The sequence below is a fragment of the Scylla paramamosain genome, chromosome 45, assembly GCF_035594125.1.
Source record: "Scylla paramamosain isolate STU-SP2022 chromosome 45, ASM3559412v1, whole genome shotgun sequence".
Lineage (NCBI taxonomy): Eukaryota > Metazoa > Arthropoda > Malacostraca > Decapoda > Portunidae > Scylla > Scylla paramamosain.
The window spans coordinates 11,006,537-11,025,985 of record NC_087195.1 but is presented as its reverse complement, the minus strand read 5'-3'; the positions used below and the strand labels follow the sequence as shown (position 1 = coordinate 11,025,985).

The 19,449-nt window shown below is 44.5% G+C and overlaps 1 protein-coding gene across 4 annotated transcripts in view; it reads right to left on the bottom strand.

The window, feature by feature from the left end:
• The window catches only part of LOC135094240 (uncharacterized), a 184,412-nt gene that overhangs the window by 42,143 nt on the left and 122,820 nt on the right, over positions 1-19,449 (bottom strand). For all 4 annotated transcript variants that reach the window (XR_010263675.1, XR_010263676.1, XM_063994165.1 and 1 more), the window contains one exon: positions 18,163-18,337. Coding sequence is in view for 2 of the 4 variants with exons in the window: in XM_063994165.1 (XP_063850235.1) it covers positions 18,163-18,337 (175 nt within the window). In the remaining 2 variants the exon portion in view is untranslated. The remainder of the gene's footprint in view (positions 1-18,162; positions 18,338-19,449) is intronic.

Genomic DNA, 19,449 nt, shown 5'->3' with positions numbered 1-19,449 from the left:
TAGATATTTTATTGAGCGCAGCAAACATAATACCAATGGATTGTACATAATGGTATTACATAATCTACAAGATAATGTTAAATTATTATCATTTCCTACTTGTAGTCCATCATCTGTTAGTTACTGTTTCTGTAGCGCTCTCAGCCTAGGCTCCAGCCCAGTACCTCCTCCCTTCCTTGCCCGACTGAAGAAAACGGGAGTGAATGAAAAACGGGCATAAAACTCAACTAAAACCAAAACGGATTATAGTGGAACCGAACGAGACTTTAGATGACTAGAGAGAGAGAGAGAGAGAGAGAGAGAGAGAGAGAGAGAGAGAGAGAGAGAGAGAGAGAGAGAGAGAGAGAGAGAGAGAGAGAGGAAAAATTTACTTAATCTGCCAAAAAATAATGACTGGCCACTGCCTCCACCCCAACACGTAAGGCAATGTAGCGCTGATCCAATAAACACACACACACACACACACACACACACACTAGTAAAAGATAAATGACACTCGGCCCGCTGGAAATAAAGCTCGCGTATTGGTCGAGGCCTCCGTGTCATGGACCAATCCCCGCTCGCCAGAAAAGTCCATATTGACGAATGAGCATCGAGTTTCCCCCTCTCGTCTGATTGGCTGGCTCCCATCACGGTAAGGGGCTGTGGTGGGGAGGGGGGTGTGAGGGGGATGGGTAAGGGGCAGGACTCGTTTGGAAGGAAGGATGTTGAAGGAGATAAATGTTACTTCATAAATTTTGGCCTCTGATAAAATGAGCAAGGAAGGCGACATTTTTTGGTGTGCAGTTTTTTTTCCATTTTTTTTTTTTTTTGTTTCTCCTCCTCATCCTACTCCTCGTCTTTTTTTTTTTTTAGCTTAGTCTTCTTCTTCGTGTTTGTTGTTGTTGTTGTTGTTGTTGCTCATCATCGTCATTCTTCTTCTTCTTCTTCTTCGTCTTCCTGTTCATCATCCTCTTCGTCTTCGTCTTTCTTCTTCTTCTTTTTTTTCTTTTTCTTTTTTTCGCGTTCTTTTCTTTTTCCATTTTTTTCTTTTTTTCTTGTTCTTTTTCCTTTTTTCTTCGTCTTCGTCTTCTTTTTCTTCGTCTTCGCCTTTGTCTTGGTTTTCTTCTTCTTCTTCGGCTATTTATATTATTATTATTATTATTATTATTATTATTATTATTATTATTATTATTATTATTATTTATTTATTTATTTATTTTATTTATTTATTTTTTTGTTCATCATTCTCAGGTGTATTCATGGTCTTTAAATCAGTGACAGCTATATTGACATGTTGTGAATGTAATTACTGCAGGATGAAAGCAAGGTCGTGTGGGAGCTCAAAGGAAAGCAATCTATGTGTTGCTTCCTTTTCCTCCCGTGGTACAAGAGTTCTCAGAATGCAGTCAGCAAGTGGACACGCAACTCATTCACTTAACATTGCTTCTTTTTCGTTTGAGTGGTGTTGATTTTTATTGCACTTACTGATTCATGTGCTACTACTACTACTACTACTACTACTACTACTACTACTACTACTACTATCATAGCTGTTGCTGCTGCTGCTGGTAGGATGTGTTGGTTTACAGAGATTATCCATCATTATTTCTCGCAATCCTAGTATCAAGTGCGCTACATTAGGGTTACTCATGTAGCTTAGAAAGTTAAGCCTTGTATATTTTTAGACCCGACTCGATCCCTCAACGTGACCTTGAAGCCAAAGTAGCACGTGGGTGAAAACAAAGAGCAAAGCGTGCGTGTGGCGGGAACATTAAGTGGTGCAGGCCTCTCACACCTTGACGATGTAGCTCAAGTTGGTGGTGTCCCCAAGATTGGTTTGGTCCAGAGTGTCGCCATTTTAATATTTCCCCTGAGCTTTTCTCACATTCACATCACCTCCATTTTTCGTTTTTATTCTTCCCTTCCGTTCCTTCTTCACTGTGGTCATCTCATTTTTCTTTTTCTCATCGTGTTAAATAATTCGGCAGTGTAGTTTTCTCTGAGAAGTGCTTTCCGCTTCGTTACTTTCTTATTCTCCGTCTTTTCTACTTTTTTCCTCTTTTAGATTTGTCACGCCAGATGTTACAAAAAGTGGTGACTTGCTGCAATGAAAATGGTCACCAGTTTCTCCTCTCTTTTTGTGCCTACACTCCTTCCTTCCCCTCCACATAAATGAAGAAGAAAAGAAATGCGAGTGCTCCAGCTTTGAGTTATTTTCTTATTTCGTATTGTTGCCCTGTGTTTTTGTATTATTTTATTTTCCTTTAGTTTTTTTTTTATATATCAGTGGTGTTCATTGTTGTGCGTGGTACTGTTCTCTCTCTCTCTCTCTCTCTCTCTCTCTCTCTCTCTCTCTCTCTCTCTCTCTCTCTCTCTCTCTCTCTCTCTCTCTCTCTCTCTCTCTCTCTCTCTCTCTGTCTCTCTCTCTCTCTCTCTCTCTGCAATAAACTTAGACATTCTCTCTAACTTTGCTTTCTTCCTTTCACATTTCACAGAAATGAAATACAATACGCGGCGAGGCGAGGCACGAAGGGAAAAACAACACACAAACATGAATTCCATTCACGCAACCAACTTGTACCAATGACTAACAACAAGTGGCAGTGCCGCAGGCGGCGGCGGCGGCAGCAGCAGCAGCAGCGGCAGCAGCGGCAGCAGCAGCAGCGGCAGCAGCAGCGGCAGCAGCAGTGGCAGCGGCAGCAGCAGCAGCAGCGGCAGAAAACGAGGAAGGATAAACGGAAGGCGCAGAAGACGATGAAAAAAAAATAAAGGAAAAAGGGAAGGAATTAAATTAAATTAAATTAAATTAAATTAAATTGATATTTATTCCATTATACAATGGTTATTCTTACGTACATATAACAGATTAAGACATGCAATTTGAGTGCAGTCATGTCCACTCTGAAACATAATCTACATATTGTCTTCACACCATCTCATGACTGGTGCACGTTATTACGAAGATAGAATTATGGTTAAAAAGGAAGGGAAGGAAGGGCGAAACATTGAGACGAGGAGGAAGAGGAGGAGGAGGAGGAGGAGGAGGAGGAGGAGGAGAAGGAGGGAAACTGTGAAAGGAAGAAAGCAAAGTTAGAGAGAATGTCTAAGTTTATTGCAGAGAGAGAGAGAGAGAGAGAGAGAGAGAGAGAGAGAGAGAGAGAGAGAGAGAGAGAGAGAGAGAGAGAGAGAGAGAGAGAGAGAGAGAGAGAGAGAGAGAGAGAGAGAGAGAGAGAGAGAGAGAGAGAGAGAGAGAGAGAGAGAGAGAGAGAGAGAGAGAACAGTACCACGCACAACAATGAACACCACTGATATATAAAAAAAAACTAAAGGAAAATAAAATAATACAAAAACACAGGGCAACAATACGAAATAAGAAAATAACTCAAAGCTGGAGCACTCGCATTTCTTTTCTTCTTCATTTATGTGGAGGGGAAGGAAGGAGTGAAGGCACAAAAAGAGAGGAGAAACTGGTGACCATTTTCATTGCAGCAAGTCACCACTTTTTGTAACATCTGGCGTGACAAATCTAAAAGAGGAAAAAAGTAGAAAAGACGGAGAATAAGAAAGTAACGAAGCGGAAAGCACTTCTCAGAGAAAACTACACTGCCGAATTATTTAACACGATGAGAAAAAGAAAAATGAGATGACCACAGTGAAGAAGGAACGGAAGGGAAGAATAAAAACGAAAAATGGAGGTGATGTGAATGTGAGAAAAGCTCAGGGGAAATATTAAAATGGCGACACTCTGGACCAAACCAATCTTGGGGACACCACCAACTTGAGCTACATCGTCAAGGTGTGAGAGGCCTGCACCACTTAATGTTCCCGCCACACGCACGCTTTGCTCTTTGTTTTCACCCACGTGCTACTTTGGCTTCAAGGTCACGTTGAGGGATCGAGTCGGGTCTAAAAATATACAAGGCTTAACTTTCTAAGCTACATGAGTAACCCTAATGTAGCGCACTTGATACTAGGATTGCGAGAAATAATGATGGATAATCTCTGTAAACCAACACATCCTACCAGCAGCAGCAGCAACAGCTATGATAGTAGTAGTAGTAGTAGTAGTAGTAGTAGTAGTAGTAGTAGTAGTAGCACATGAATCAGTAAGTGCAATAAAAATCAACACCACTCAAACGAAAAAGAAGCAATGTTAAGTGAATGAGTTGCGTGTCCACTTGCTGACTGCATTCTGAGAACTCTTGTACCACGGGAGGAAAAGGAAGCAACACATAGATTGCTTTCCTTTGAGCTCCCACACGACCTTGCTTTCATCCTGCAGTAATTACATTCACAACATGTCAATATAGCTGTCACTGATTTAAAGACCATGAATACACCTGAGAATGATGAACAAAAAAATAAATAAATAAAATAAATAAATAAATAAATAATAATAATAATAATAATAATAATAATAATAATAATAATAATAATAATAATAATAATATAAATAGCCGAAGAAGAAGAAGAAAACCAAGACAAAGGCGAAGACGAAGAAAAAGAAGACGAAGACGAAGAAAAAAGGAAAAAGAACAAGAAAAAAAGAAAAAAATGGAAAAAGAAAAGAACGCGAAAAAAAGAAAAAGAAAAAAAAGAAGAAGAAGAAAGACGAAGACGAAGAGGATGATGAACAGGAAGACGAAGAAGAAGAAGAAGAAGAATGACGATGATGAGCAACAACAACAACAACAACAACAAACACGAAGAAGACGACTAAGCTAAAAAAAAAAAAAGACGAGGAGTAGGATGAGGAGGAGAAACAAAAAAAAAAAAAATGGAAAAAAAACTGCACACCAAAAAATGTCGCCTTCCTTGCTCATTTTATCAGAGGCCAAAATTTATGAAGTAACATTTATCTCCTTCAACATCCTTCCTTCCAAACGAGTCCTGCCCCTTACCCATCCCCCTCACACCCCCCTCCCCACCACAGCCCCTTACCGTGATGGGAGCCAGCCAATCAGACGAGAGGGGGAAACTCGATGCTCATTCGTCAATATGGACTTTTCTGGCGAGCGGGGATTGGTCCATGACACGGAGGCCTCGACCAATACGCGAGCTTTATTTCCAGCGGGCCGAGTGTCATTTATCTTTTACTAGTGTGTGTGTGTGTGTGTGTGTGTGTGTGTGTGTGTGTGTGTGTGTGTTTATTGGATCAGCGCTACATTGCCTTACGTGTTGGGGTGGAGGCAGTGGCCAGTCATTATTTTTTGGCAGATTAAGTAAATTTTTCCTCTCTCTCTCTCTCTCTCTCTCTCTCTCTCTCTCTCTCTCTCTCTCTCTCTCTCTCTCTCTCTCTCTCCCTCTCTCTCTCTAGTCATCTAAAGTTTCGTTCGGTTCCACTATAATCCGTTTTGGTTTTAGTTGAGTTTTATGCCCGTTTTTCATTCACTCCCGTTTTCTTCAGTCGGGCAAGGAAGGGAGGAGGTACTGGGCTGGAGCCTAGGCTGAGAGCGCTACAGAAACGAAGAGAAAGGAGGAAAAGGCAAACAGTATAAAAAGGAAAAGGAGAATAAATAGAGAAACACACACACACACACACACACACACACACACACACACACACACACACACACAGTCTATCCCTCCCACCTTTCAGGCAAATCGAATTAACCTGAACACACGAAACGAAACCAAGTGAGGAAGAAAATGGAAAAAAACGTAAAGAGAAATAACATGCAGGCGGCATTAAGCAAATAACTCAGAGAGGAAAGAAAGCAACACATCAACTGGATTTTTATTTTCAACTTTTTTCGAACTGATGCGGATTATTAGAAAATGTTAAGAATGGATCCACGTAAAAAAATAAATATACGGCGATGAGTAAAAAAAGTAGAGGATTTTAATTTTTCATACACACAACATCCTGCTCTGTGAAAATGTAATCAGGGAACCACGAGTCTGTTCAGTCGCGCCCGCATTTCACTCTTCACTGTGTGTGTGTGTGTGTGTGTGTGAGAAGGGATAAGGCGTTAGTAATGGAAAATGTATTTCTATATTCCCGAAAGGCTATGTTAATTGTGAACATATATTTCTAAAATAACGAAACCAATTACCATTACTAACACACACACACACACACACACACACACACACACACACAGTCATGATAGATTGAAATTCGCCCATGGTCAATGTGAATATAATAGTAGTAGTGGTGGTGGTGGTGGTAGTTGTAGTAGCAGTAATGGTAATGGTGGTGGTGGTGGTGGTGACGCAAGTATCGGTGGTGGTGGTGGTGGTTGTAGTAGCAGTAATGGTAATGGTGGTGGTGGTGGTGGTGACGCAAGTATCGGTGGTGGTGGTGATGATTGCGACTTTAGCGCTATTATTACTGTTAATTTAATATTTCTAGTACTGCTGATGACGGTGGTGGTGGTGGTAGTGGTAGTCGTGGTGGTGGTGATGGTGGTGTTAGTAATGGCTGTGTGTTGCCCGTACGAATGTTAGTTGTGACTACAAAGGTATTATTGCCAGTGTTGGCTTAATACAATGCAGCAGCAGCAACAGCAGCAACAGCGGCGGCGTCAGTAGCAGTAGTAGTAGTAGTAGTAATAGTAGTAGTAGTAGTAGTAGTAGTAGTAGTAGTAGTAGTAGTAGAGGTGGTAACAAAATTTTTGGTTTGTTTTACAAAATTATTGGTTTGTTTAGTGCCAGTGGTGGTGATGGTGGCTGTGGTAATAATATTAGTGATGGCAGCATTAGAATAATTTGCCGTGCTGTTAATGTGAGTGGAGGCGGTGGTGATGGCTGTGCTGATGGTGGGGATGTGGTGGCAGTGGTGAGAGAGACGACGGTAATGCTGGAGACGCTGATGATGACAAAACAGGTGGTAGTGGTGATGATGCAGATGGTGACGGTGGTGATGCAGTGGTGATAAAGAGGGCGGTGATGGTGATGGTACTAGCAGTTCTGGTGCTGGTGACAAGGGCAGCGGTGAATGTATCAACACTTCCCACATCAACAATAGCTGCGCATTCAGACGCCTGCACACAGCCGCACACAGCAGCGGGGCACATCAATACATTATTCCCAGCCATTGCATACCTCCGCAAAACTCGCAGCAAATGATTCTCTTTTCCAGCAACGGATAGAAAAAGTCATAATTCATTAACCGGCGGTGACTATGAAACGCGTCACCTGTTTACCTTGCCGCCTAATGGAGCGACATGTAATCCAGGTGTAATCATTCCCATTATGCAAATCAAGGTTAATAAGCTTGGGTTCCACTAATCAGACGCATAATTCTCGTGCTAATGTTATTAAATTCGCGTCTGTTTTTTTATTTTGGCCTTGGCGGGGGCACTGTACATGTGTGTATGGATATTTGTCTACGCATTGTCGGGATCAAAAGTTGAGTAGCTTCCGCAATTCTTACTTCCATTGTTCTGTGTTTTCATCAGTTAAATGTCTCATGATCTAGAGTCTGTCGGTTATTAAGTTCAGTAAGGACAGCAGATCAGAGGACTTAACATAGAGGGAAAGGACGAAACGTAATGGAAGTGCAGGAGATTACTTAACTTATGACCCTGAATCCGTGTGTGTGTGTGTGTGTGTGTGTGTGTGTGTGTGTGTGTGTGTGTGTGTGTGTGTGTGTGTGTGTGTCTGTGTGTGTGTGTGTGTGTGTGTGTGTGTGTGTGTGTGTGTGTGTGTGTGTGTGTGTGTGTGTGTGTGTGTGTGTGTTATAGTGGTTCCACAATATCTTGTGATCAGCATACGTACACACCACACAAACACACAGCAGGGGGACGTCTATACACAGTGCAACGCTTGTATCTTTCGCAACAAAAGGATCTCCCAATCAAGCATGCAAAGAAAATCACGTTCTCTTAATTTCCGCCACTTAACGACAACGACTCTCAAACATCCTAGAACAAAACGAAATAATGATAAATAACGTCTAATTTCGATGACAAATAGCGTTATAATTTCAGCATGACGTACTTCACACCATGACCGCTACTTTGAAACTATTGGCTCTCATCAGGAACATTTTTCCAAGGTCACAGATGAATAGTCGGGTTCTTGTGTGTTTTTACTTTTGGCGATGCAGAATCCTTGTTTAATATCACTAGAATCATGCAAACAGCCAATAACACCCAATAACTTTCAGTAGAGCCACTTAAAAGTACTTGAAATAAAGTGCCGACACCATTAAGGCGTAAGTTACACTCCAGTAGCCATATTGCAAGTGCCTTTATAGTGGCGCAAAAAATTACCAGTAACATTCCAGTACAGTACACATTTCAAAACAGGTACAATTTTTTTTAAGGTCGCACACGAAGTCCTGATTATTCTGACAAACGAAGCATCACGGACTGGTATACAAATGCAGGCAGTTACTCACACAAGGAAGGACTGGAGCGATGCCTATCAAACACAGCACTCGATGATGTACATAAACACACACACGCACGCACACACGCACACACACACACACACACACACACACACACACACACACACACACACACACACACACACACACACACACACACGCACACACACTTACAACCATAAAAAAAAGATGCTAACTCAATTACTTTCACCAATCTTTTTTTTTTTACGTTAATTCGTTTAGTCGTACGCGCGCAGGCGCGAAAAGTAAGGAAAAAATAAGTCGAGCAGAGAAAGGAAGAGAGGTGATTGATAAGGAAACAGAAGAAGAGGAACAAAAGATAATATGTGTGGAAAGGTGGAGAGGGAATGGAGGAAGAGGGAATGGAGGGAGAGAGAGAGAGAGAGAGAGAGAGAGAGAGAGAGAGAGAGAGAGAGAGAGAGAGAGAGAGAGAGAGAGAGAAAATGACAAGGAAAATAAAGATAAGGAACGTAGAGAAGAAGAAGAAGAAGAAGAAGAAGAACAACAACAACAACAACAACAACAACAACAACAACAACAACAACAACAAGAAAAAGAAGAACAAGAAGAAGAAGAAGAACAAGAACAAGAACAAGAAGAACAAGAAGAACAAGAAGAACAAGAAGAAGAAGAAGAAGAGGAAATACGAGGAGTAAACAAACAAACAAAACAAAAAACACACACACACACACACACACACACACACACACACACACACACACACACACACACACACATACACACACACACACACAGAATGACCTGACAGCTACGCACTGCGGCAGATAGGTCACCTAAGGAGGGCAGAAAAGGGTGGAAGAGGAGGTCAGGTCACGCCTTCACACATGCCGAATGAACAAGAGGAGAAAGAAGAGAAAGAGAAAGAGAAAGAGAAAGAGGAAGAGGAGGAGGAAGAGGAAGAGTATGACAATAACGTAACTGGTCCTATGTATATTAACGGTAACATTCCATTGAAGGTCCATCTCTCTCAGTACAAGGAGAAGGAAGCATGAAAGGTAATACAGCAGAAGGCTCCTCCCCCACCTACCACTTGGACGCACCGGGGAACATGAAAAAACTCACAGCCAACTCTATATACAAATGGAGGACGAGAAAGAGGAGGAGAAGGAGGACGAGGAGGAGGAGGAGGAGGAGAAGGAGGAGGAGAAGGAGGAGGAGGAGGAGGAGGAGGAGGAGGAGGAGGAGGAGGAAAAGGAGGGAGTTGCCATAAATTTTGACGAAGTATAGCAGTGTTTTGGAACTGATGTGGCTATTCTCTCTCTCTCTCTCTCTCTCTCTCTCTCTCTCTCTCTCTCTCTCTCTCTCTCTCTCTCTCTCTCTCTCTCTCTTTCTCTCGTGTGTGTGTTATGGAACTGATGTGACGATTCTCTCTCTCATGTGTGTGTGTGTGTGTGTGTGTGTGTGTGTGTGTGTGTGTGTGTGTGTGTGTGTGTGTGTGTGTGTATGTGTGTGTGTGATCTACTGATATTTTCTCAGTCACATGAAAAAAATAAAATAAATAAATCAAAATAAACTTTGCCGCTATATTTTTTGGCCATACACAAGGCAAACAATAAATGTTTGTTCTCCTTCAATTTCCATTACAGGAGATGCCGACATGATGGCCTGACTTGGGAATTCATGTCATATGTATCGTCAAGACTATCTTAGGGGTTGCTTATATATGCTAGATATGCAAACAGACAGACAAATACCCTGAAAAAAAAGGTTAAAAGAAACAGCCAACCAGAGAGAGAGAAAGAAAAAAAGACAATTGCTGAAACAAATGGATGACCAGGTGGACAGAAAGAGTCATCCAGTCATCGAGCAGGAGACAGGCAGCCAGTCAGACAAGGACACAAAAACGGAAGAAGGGTAGACCCCCAGAGAAACACGCATAAACAATCCAATAAACAGACAGAGAAAAGAGTCACCGACAACAGCCGTAGAGACAAGGAGACTGTTACAAAACCAAGAACACGAGGACACCGCTCGTTCCTACACAGGTCACAGCATCACTGTCTAAATGGGGACAATTCATAATTATCCAGAACTGTCCGAGGCGTGGACTATAAAAATCCAGATTATAAATTATCGCTGTAATAATTATTGCCATGAAAATGGACTACACCTATTTCTTGTAACATTTGGTACAACACGATCAAAGTGATGGGAAAGATGTTTAAAAATTTGTTTTCTCTCGTAAAACAAATTTGGACTTTGGGCCATCAATGGCCTTGCTGTGATAGAGACACCCATCACAACCGAGCTGCAAAGCTCTTTCAGCTCGATGTGGCTGCATCGAGCAGAACCCTTAACCAACGGGAGGTAAGAGGGGTCTCTTCGATAGCCACCACGGGCACTCTCTTCGAGCACCCGTCCAGGAGGCAAGGCGGCCCCGAGAGCTGCACGGAAAGTATAAAGCCACACTTTATTGGCGTAGAGGCAGTACAATAAGCTAACAAGCTCCATGTTACTGCATAAATACAACCGACACGTTGTGACTACATACAGCCAAAACCTTCGTTGTGGCGGCATCGAGCAAACAAGCTCGTTGTGGCTACATCGAAGGAGCGAGCTCATTGTGGCTACATTGAGGCAAAAATCTCGTTGTGTCTGCATCGAGCCAAACCCTTCGTTGTGGCTGCATCGAGGCAACAACCTCGTTGTGGCAACATCGAAGGAGCAAGCTCATTGTGACTGCATCGAGGCAACAATCTCGTTGTGGCAGCATCGAGGCAACAATCTCGTTGTGTCTGCATCGAGCCAAACCCTTCGTTGTGGCTGCATCGAAGCAACAATCTCGTTGTAGCTACATCGAAGGAGAAAGCTCGTTGTGGCTGCATCGAGGCAACAATCTCGTTGTGTCTGTATCGAGCCAAACCCTTCGTTGTGGCTGCATTGAGGCAACAATCTCGTTGTAGCTACATCGAAGGAGAAAGCTCGTTGTGGCTGCATCGAGGCAACAATCTCGTTGTAGCTACATCGAAGGAGAAAGCTCGTTGTGGCTGCATCGAAGCAACAATCTCGTTGTAGCTACATCGAAGGAGAAAGCTCGTTGTGGCTGCATCGAGGCAACAATCTCGTTGTGGCTGCATCGAGCCAAACCCTTCGTTGTAACTGCATCGAGGCAACAATCTCGTTGTAGCTACATCGAAGGAGAAAGCTCGTTGTGGCAGCATCGAGGCAACAATCTCGTTGTATCTGCATCGAGCCAAACCCTTCGTTGTGGCTGCATCGAAGCAACAATCTCGTTGTGGCAGCATCGAGGCAACAATCTCGTTGTGTCTGCATCGAGCCAAACCCTTCGTTGTAACTGCATCGAGGCAACAATCTCGTTGTAGCTACATCGAAGGAGAAAGCTCGTTGTGGCTGCATCGAGGCAACAATCTCGTTGTGTCTGTATCGAGCCAAACCCTTCGTTGTGGCTGCATTGAGGCAACAATCTCGTTGTGGCTGCATCGAAGGAGCAAGCTCGTTGTGGCTGCATCGAGCCAACAATCTCGTTGTGGCTGCATCGAGCCAAACCCTTCGTTGTAACTGCATCGAGGCAACAATCTCGTTGTAAACACATCGAAGGAGCAGGCTCGTTGTGGCTGCATCGAGCCAACAATGTCGTTGTAGCTGCATCGAGCCAATCCCTTTGCTGTAGGTGCATCGAGGCAACAATCTCGTTGTAGCTACATCGAAGAAGCAAGGTCGTTTTGGCGGCATCGAGGCAACAATCTCATTGTGGCTGCATCGAGCCAAACCCTTCGTTGTAACTGCATCGAGGCAACAATCTCGTTGTAGCTACATCGAAGGAGCAAGCTCGTTGTGGCTGCATCTAGGCAACAATCTCGTTGTAGCTACATCGAAGGAGCAAGCTCGTTGTGGCTGCATCGAGGCAACAATCTCATTGTGGCTGCATCGAGCCAAACCCTTCGTTGTGGCTGCATCGAGGCAACAATCTCGTTGTAGCTACATCGAAGGAGCAAGCTCGTTGTGGCTGCATCGAGGCAACAATCTCGTTGTGTCTGCATCGAGCCAAATCCTTCGTTGTGGCTGCATCGAAAAACAATCTCGTTATAGCTACATCGAAGAAGCTCGTTGTGGATGCATCGCTGCACCAATCTCGTTGTGGCTGCATCGAGCCAAACCTTTCGTTGTGGCTGTATCGAGGCAACAATCTCGTTGTGGCGGCATCGAGCCAAACCCTTCGTTGTAACTGCATCGAGGCAACAATTTCGTTGTAGCTACATCGAAGGTGCAAGCTCGTTGTGGTTGCATCGAGTCAACAATGTCGTTGTGGCTGCATGGAGCCAAACCCTTCGTTGTAACTGCATCGAGGCAACAATCTCGTTGTAACTACATCGAAGGAGCAAGCTCGTTGTGGCTGCATCGAGGCAACAATCTCGTTGTGGCTGCATCGAGCCAATCCCTTTGTTGTAACTGCATCGAGGCAACAATCTCGTTGTAACTACATCGAAGGAGCAAGCTCGTTGTGGCTGCATCGAGCCAACAATCTCGTTGTGTCTGCATCGAGCCAACCTCTTCGTTGTGGCTACATCGAGGCAACAATCTCGTTGTAGCTACATCAAAGGAGCAAGCTAGTTCTGGCTGCATCGAGGCAACAATCTCGTTGTGGCTGCATCGAGTCAAACTCTTCGTTGTGGCTGCATCGAGGCAACAATCTCGTTGTAGCTACATCGAAGGAGAAAGCTCGTTGTGGCTGCATCGAGGCAACAATCTTGTTGTGGCTGCATCGAGCCAATCCCTTTGTTGTAACTGCATCGAGGCAACAATCTCGTTGTAACTACATCGAAGGAGCAAGCTCGTTGTGGCTGCATCGAGGCAACAATCTCGTTGTGGCTGCATCGAGCCAAACCCTTCGTTCTGGCTGCATCGAGGCAACAATCTCGTTGTAGCTACATCGAAGGAGCAAGCTCGTTGTGGCTGCATCGAGGCAACAATCTCGTTGTGGCTGCATCGAGCCAATCCCTTTGTTGTAACTGCATCGAGGCAACAATCTCGTTGTAACTACATCGAAGGAGCAAGCTCGTTGTGGCTGCATCGAGCCAACAATCTCGTTGTGTCTGCATCGAGCCAACCTCTTCGTTGTGGCTACATCGAGGCAACAATCTCGTTGTAGCTACATCAAAGGAGCAAGCTAGTTCTGGCTGCATCGAGGCAACAATCTCGTTGTGGCTGCATCGAGTCAAACTCTTCGTTGTGGCTGCATCGAGGCAACAATCTCGTTGTAGCTACATCGAAGGAGAAAGCTCGTTGTGGCTGCATCGAGGCAACAATCTTGTTGTGGCTGCATCGAGCCAATCCCTTTGTTGTAACTGCATCGAGGCAACAATCTCGTTGTAACTACATCGAAGGAGCAAGCTCGTTGTGGCTGCATCGAGGCAACAATCTCGTTGTGGCTGCATCGAGCCAAACCCTTCGTTCTGGCTGCATCGAGGCAACAATCTCGTTGTAGCTACATCGAAGGAGCAAGCTCGTTGTGGCTGCATCGAGGCAACAATCTCGTTGTGGCTGCATCGAGCCAAATCCTTCGTTGTGGCTGCATCGAGCCAAACCCTTCGTTGTGGCTGCATCGAGCCAAACCCTTCGTTGTGGCTGCATCGAGGCAACAATCTCGTTGTAGCTACATTGAAGGAGCAAGCTCGTTGTGACTGCATCGAGGCAACAATCTCGTTGTTGTTGCATCGAGCCAAATCCTTCGTTGTGGCTGCATCGAAAAATAATCTCGTTGTAGTTATATCGAAGGAGCAAGCTCGTTGTGGTTGCATCGAGGCAACAATCTCGTTGTGGCTGCATCGAGCCAAACCCTTCGTTGTAACTGCATTGAGGCAACAGAAGGAGGCAGTAGACACCTGCCGAAACGATAATTACTCCCAGTGAGGTCTAAAGCACTCCGCTTTAGACATGAAGCACTGTTCAGGGGGTGCTGTGAGCTTATCATTAAACCCAGCTGTGACCTCACTGAACGTTTCCCTTTGTGTCTCACAACACAAGGGGGCAGTCACAGCCTGCCCTCTAAAGACAACTCTCTTCCTCCACACAAAACTACAAGCACCTAATAAAACACAAACCCTTCACTCAAAAATTTTAAAATCATCATGGCGACTCCTACACCAGCCTCGGAGTCAACATCTGGGGAGGGGATCATAAATGTCCCCAGGTCGGACTGCCTTTCTGTCGACGACCCTAAGTGTCTTGACACCCCCCTCAACTTTTTCTTCATTAACTTCTGCAACATTCGCGGTCTAAGATCTAATTTTCAATCTGTAGAACACCACCTCTCCTCTTCTAAACCTCATCTTCATTTCCTCACTGAAACTCAGGTGTCTGAGGCAACTGACAGTAGCCCCTTTTCTGTTCCCTCCTACTTTCTCTATCCTCATTTTCGATCCAAAGCTGGATGCTGCGTTTGTGTGCGCAATGACTTAACCTGCTCTCGTGCCCACGCTCTTGAATCTTCCGAGTTTTCCACCATCTGGCTACGACTACAGAGTCACTCTCATACTAAATTTATCTGTGCTGTATACCTCTCACCTAACTCCTCTGACTATAAGAAATTCTTTGACTACTTAACTTCCAAAGTGGAGCACATTCTGACTCTCTTCCCTTTTGCAGAGATCTCCATTCTTGGAGACTTCAATGTTCACCACCAGCTTTTGCTTTCCTCTCCCTTCACTGACCATCCTGGTGAACTAGCCTACAACTTTGCTATCCTCCATGACCTAGAGCAATTGGTACGAGTACAACACCCTACTCGTATTCCTGACCGTCTTGGAGATACACCCAACATTCTTGACCTTTTCCTGACCTCTAATCCTTCTGCTTATGCTGTCACCCTTTCTTCTCCGTTGGGCTCCTCTGATCACAATCTCATATCTTTATCTTGTCCTATCACTCCAATCCCTCCTCAGGATCCCCCTAAGCGAAGGTGCCTCTGGCGTTTTGCCTCTGCTAGTTTGGGGGACCTGAGGAGGTATTTTGCTGATTTTCCTTGGAATGACTACTGCTTCCGTGTCAGAGACCCGTCTTTGTGTGCTGAGCGCATAACAGAGGTGATAGTGTCTGGCATGGAGGCGTACATTCCTTACTCTTTTTCTCGTCCTAAACCTTCTAAACCTTGGTTTAACACAGCTTGTTCTCGTGCTATACATGATAGAGAGGTGGCCCACAAAAGGTACTTAAGCCTTCCATCACCAGAATGTCATGCATTTTATATTTCTGCCCGGAACCATGCCAAGTCTGTTCTCCAACTAGCCAAAAACTCCTTCATTAACAGAAAATGTCAAAACCTTTCAAGATCTAACTCCCCTCGTGATTTCTGGCATCTAGCCAAAAATATCTCCAATAACTTTGCTTCTTCTTCTTTCCCTCCTCTACTTCAACCAGGCACCACTGTTATCACATCTATTTCTAAAGCTGAACTCTTTGCTCAAACCTTTGCTAAAAACTCTACCTTGGACGATTCTGGGCTTGTTCCTCACTCTCCTCCACCCTCTGACTACTTCATACCACGTATTAAAATTCTTCGCAATGATGTTTTCCATGCCCTCGCTGGCCTAAACTCTCGGAAGACTTATGGACCTGATGGGGTCCCTCCTATTGTTCTCCGAAACTGTGCCTCCTTGCTTGCACCTTGCCTAGTCAAACTCTTTCAGCTCTGTCTGTCAACATCTACCTTTCCTTCTTGCTGGAAGTTTGCCTACATTCAACCTGTTCCTAAAAAGGGTGACCGCTCTAATCCCTCAAACTACCGTCCTATTGCTTTAATTTCCTGCTTATCTAAAGTTTTTGAATCTATCCTCAACAGGAAGATTCTTAAACATCTATCACTTCACAAACTTCTATCTGATCGCCAGTATGGGTTCCGTCAAGGCCGCTCTACTGGTGATCTTCTGGCTCTCCTTACTGAGTCTTGGTCATCCTCTTTTAGAGATTTTGGTGAAACTTTTGCTGTTGCCTTGGACATATCAAAAGCCTTTGATAGAGTCTGGCACAAAGCTTTGATTTCCAAACTACCCTCTTACGGTTTCTATCCTTCTCTCTGTAACTTCATCTCAAGTTTCCTTTCTGACCGTTCTATTGCTGCTGTGGTAGACGGTCACTGTTCTTCTCTTAAATCTATTAACAGTGGTGTTCCTCAGGGTTCTGTCCTGTCACCCACTCTCTTCTTATTATTCATTAATGATCTTCTAAACCAAACTTCTTGTCCTATCCACTCCTACGCTGATGACACCACCCTGCACTTTTCCACGCCTTTTCATAGACGTCCAACCCTTCAGGAGGTAAACATATCACGCAGGGAAGCCACAGAACGTCTGACTTCTGATCTTTCTAAAATTTCTGATTGGGGCAGAGCAAACTTGGTATTGTTCAATGCCTCAAAAACTCAATTCCTCCATCTATCAACTCGACACAACCTTCCAGACGACTATCCCCTCTTCTTCAGTGACACTCAACTGTCCCCCTCTTCTACACTGAACATCCTCGGTCTGTCCTTTACTTATAATCTGAACTGGAAACTTCACATCTCATCTCTAGCTAAAACAGCTTCTATGAAGTTAGGTGTTTTGAGACGTCTCCGCCAGTTTTTCTCACCCCCCCCCAGCTGCTAACTCTGTACAAGGGCCTTATCCGTCCATGTATGGAGTATGCTTCACATGTCTGGGGGGATTCCACTCATACTGCTCTTCTAGACAGGGTGGAATCAAAAGCTTTTCGTCTCATCAACTCCTCTCCTCTAACTGACTGTCTTCAGCCTCTCTCTCACCGCCGCAATGTTGCATATCTAGCTGTCTTCTACCGCTATTTTCATGCTAACTGCTCTTCTGATCTTGCTAACTGCATGCCTCCCCTCCTTCCGTGGCCTCGCTGCACAAGACTTTCTTCTTTCTCTCACCCCTATTCTGTCCACCTCTCTAATGCAAGAGTTAACCAGTATTCTCAATCATTCATCCCTTTCTCTGGTAAACTCTGGAACTCCCTGCCTGCTTCTGTATTTCCACCTTCCTATGACTTGAATTCATTCAAGAGGGAGGTTTCAAGACACTTATCCACCCATTTTTGACCACGCTTTGACCCTTTTATGGGACTGGCATCTCAGTGGGCATTTTTTTTATTAGATTTTTGTTGTCCTTGGCCAGTTTCCTTCCTACATAAAAAAAAAAAAAAATCAAGGCAACTTTATCCTTGACTCGTGCTTCACTTGCATGGCTGAGGCACGATCGCTGCGATGTCTGAAGGTGACGTCACGCCTTCCCGATTCTCTCACATCAGGCGCTGGAATCTATTCTGGAGTGTGAAGTTCTCGCCCACCTTTCACCTCATAACCGCCTTAGTCCCCGTGACTCTCTCAGGGATGTAGCGCCACTACTCGCCCTCTGTGTGTGTTGTGATGCTGCCTCGCACGCAAATACACACACACACACACACACACACACACACACACACACACACACACACACACACAAACAAACACTTGGATCTCTCGCAACAAATAAATAAACTAATTCGGTTCCCCTATTGAAACAATCATCCGTGCGAAGAGAATAAAACAGAGACAAGCTCTTCCTCCAAGCTAAGTCCCTTTTCTTCCTCCCTCTCTCCCTCCCTCCCTGGCCTCGGTCTCAGCAGTGCCCAGGACAACAAGGCGGCAGCCAGCTCGAGCGATTCATCCCTAGAAATCCCCCAGAGAGACATTGTCCTTAGGCGGGGCTCGGGACGCCTCTCCTTGCTGTTGTGCCGCCGTGAGCGTGGGATTACAACGCGCAGCCACAAATGATCTCTCTCTCTCTCTCACTCTCTCAACTTACTGAAAGTGACGCCGCGGTCCCTGAAGTTCTGTGCGATGGTTTTGAGGGAGACCTTGAGTGAGTCCTTGTCCCTCCGGAAGCAGGAGTGGCAGGCGAGGCAGAGCGGGCAGAAGAGCCCCGTCCAGGCCGTACAGAACCAGGTGGTGCAGAAGGGCGCGTGGAACACCTCCCTCTGCTGCAGGAACCAAGGGGAGGCAGGTGTTAGCGTTGGGTTATGGGCTCACGTGAGAGGTGGCGATTGTTCAGGGGACTGGTGGTACTGTAAAGGGGATGTGGGCGGTGGTGGTGGTGGTGGTGGTGGTGAAGACGGAAAAGGAGGAGGAGGAGGAGGAGAACAACAACAAAAACAACAACAACAACAAAAACAACAACAACAACAACAACAACAACAACAACAAAAACAAGAGCAAGGAGGAGGAGGAGAAGGAGAAGGAGGAGGAGGAGGAGGTCAAGGACGACGACGGTGACAAGGACAAGAATGAAAATGAAGGGACGAAGAAAACGGAGGCAAGGTGGTGATCTTAGTATAAGTAATGTTGTGGGTTTAGTAATTTTTAGATGACAAGAGGGACACTGAAGGAGCAGACCTGTTGAAAAGCTACGCAATGAAGGCACACAGGAGCGAGATGTAGGTAAAACACATGCAATAATTTTCGATCGGTTCATTACACATTCGCGTTCAAAAGCAGAATCTCGAATCCCAAACATTTGCTTTATCAAGCACACCAGCGCCAGAAACTCCTCGCCTTGTTGTATCGTCAAAATAGTCTAATACAGTAATTGCATTTTTTTTTTTATGTGGTTAAGCTCATCACTGCGAAGGCACAAGTCATTTTTCCCCAGCAAGCAAAGTGTAGTGGTGACGAGACCACTTTGCTGAATGAAGCGTTCCAGCACATAGAAAGTAGAGTTCCACCTAGTCTCTACGTCTTGAATTAGTTTCTTGACAGGAACACCGTGCTGTAGGTGAAGCTGGCTCAGTTTGTCAGAGGCTTTGACACTATGGTGGAAAAGACAATAATTTGTTTTACTTTATCTTTTGTTATTTGCATTTTTCTTATATTTTTCAATGAATCCTGTACAACTAAATTTAGTGTATGAACAAAGCATGGAAGATGACGCAAATTCATGATGTTCTTTATTGCTGAACTCATACTGGCAGCATTGCCAGTAACAACACAATATACCTTGTCTAGATTTTCCTATTTACTGCATACATGTGTCAATTCCTCTGCTATATTCTGTGCTGCATGATTTTTTGTCATTCTGACTGTTTCCAATACAACA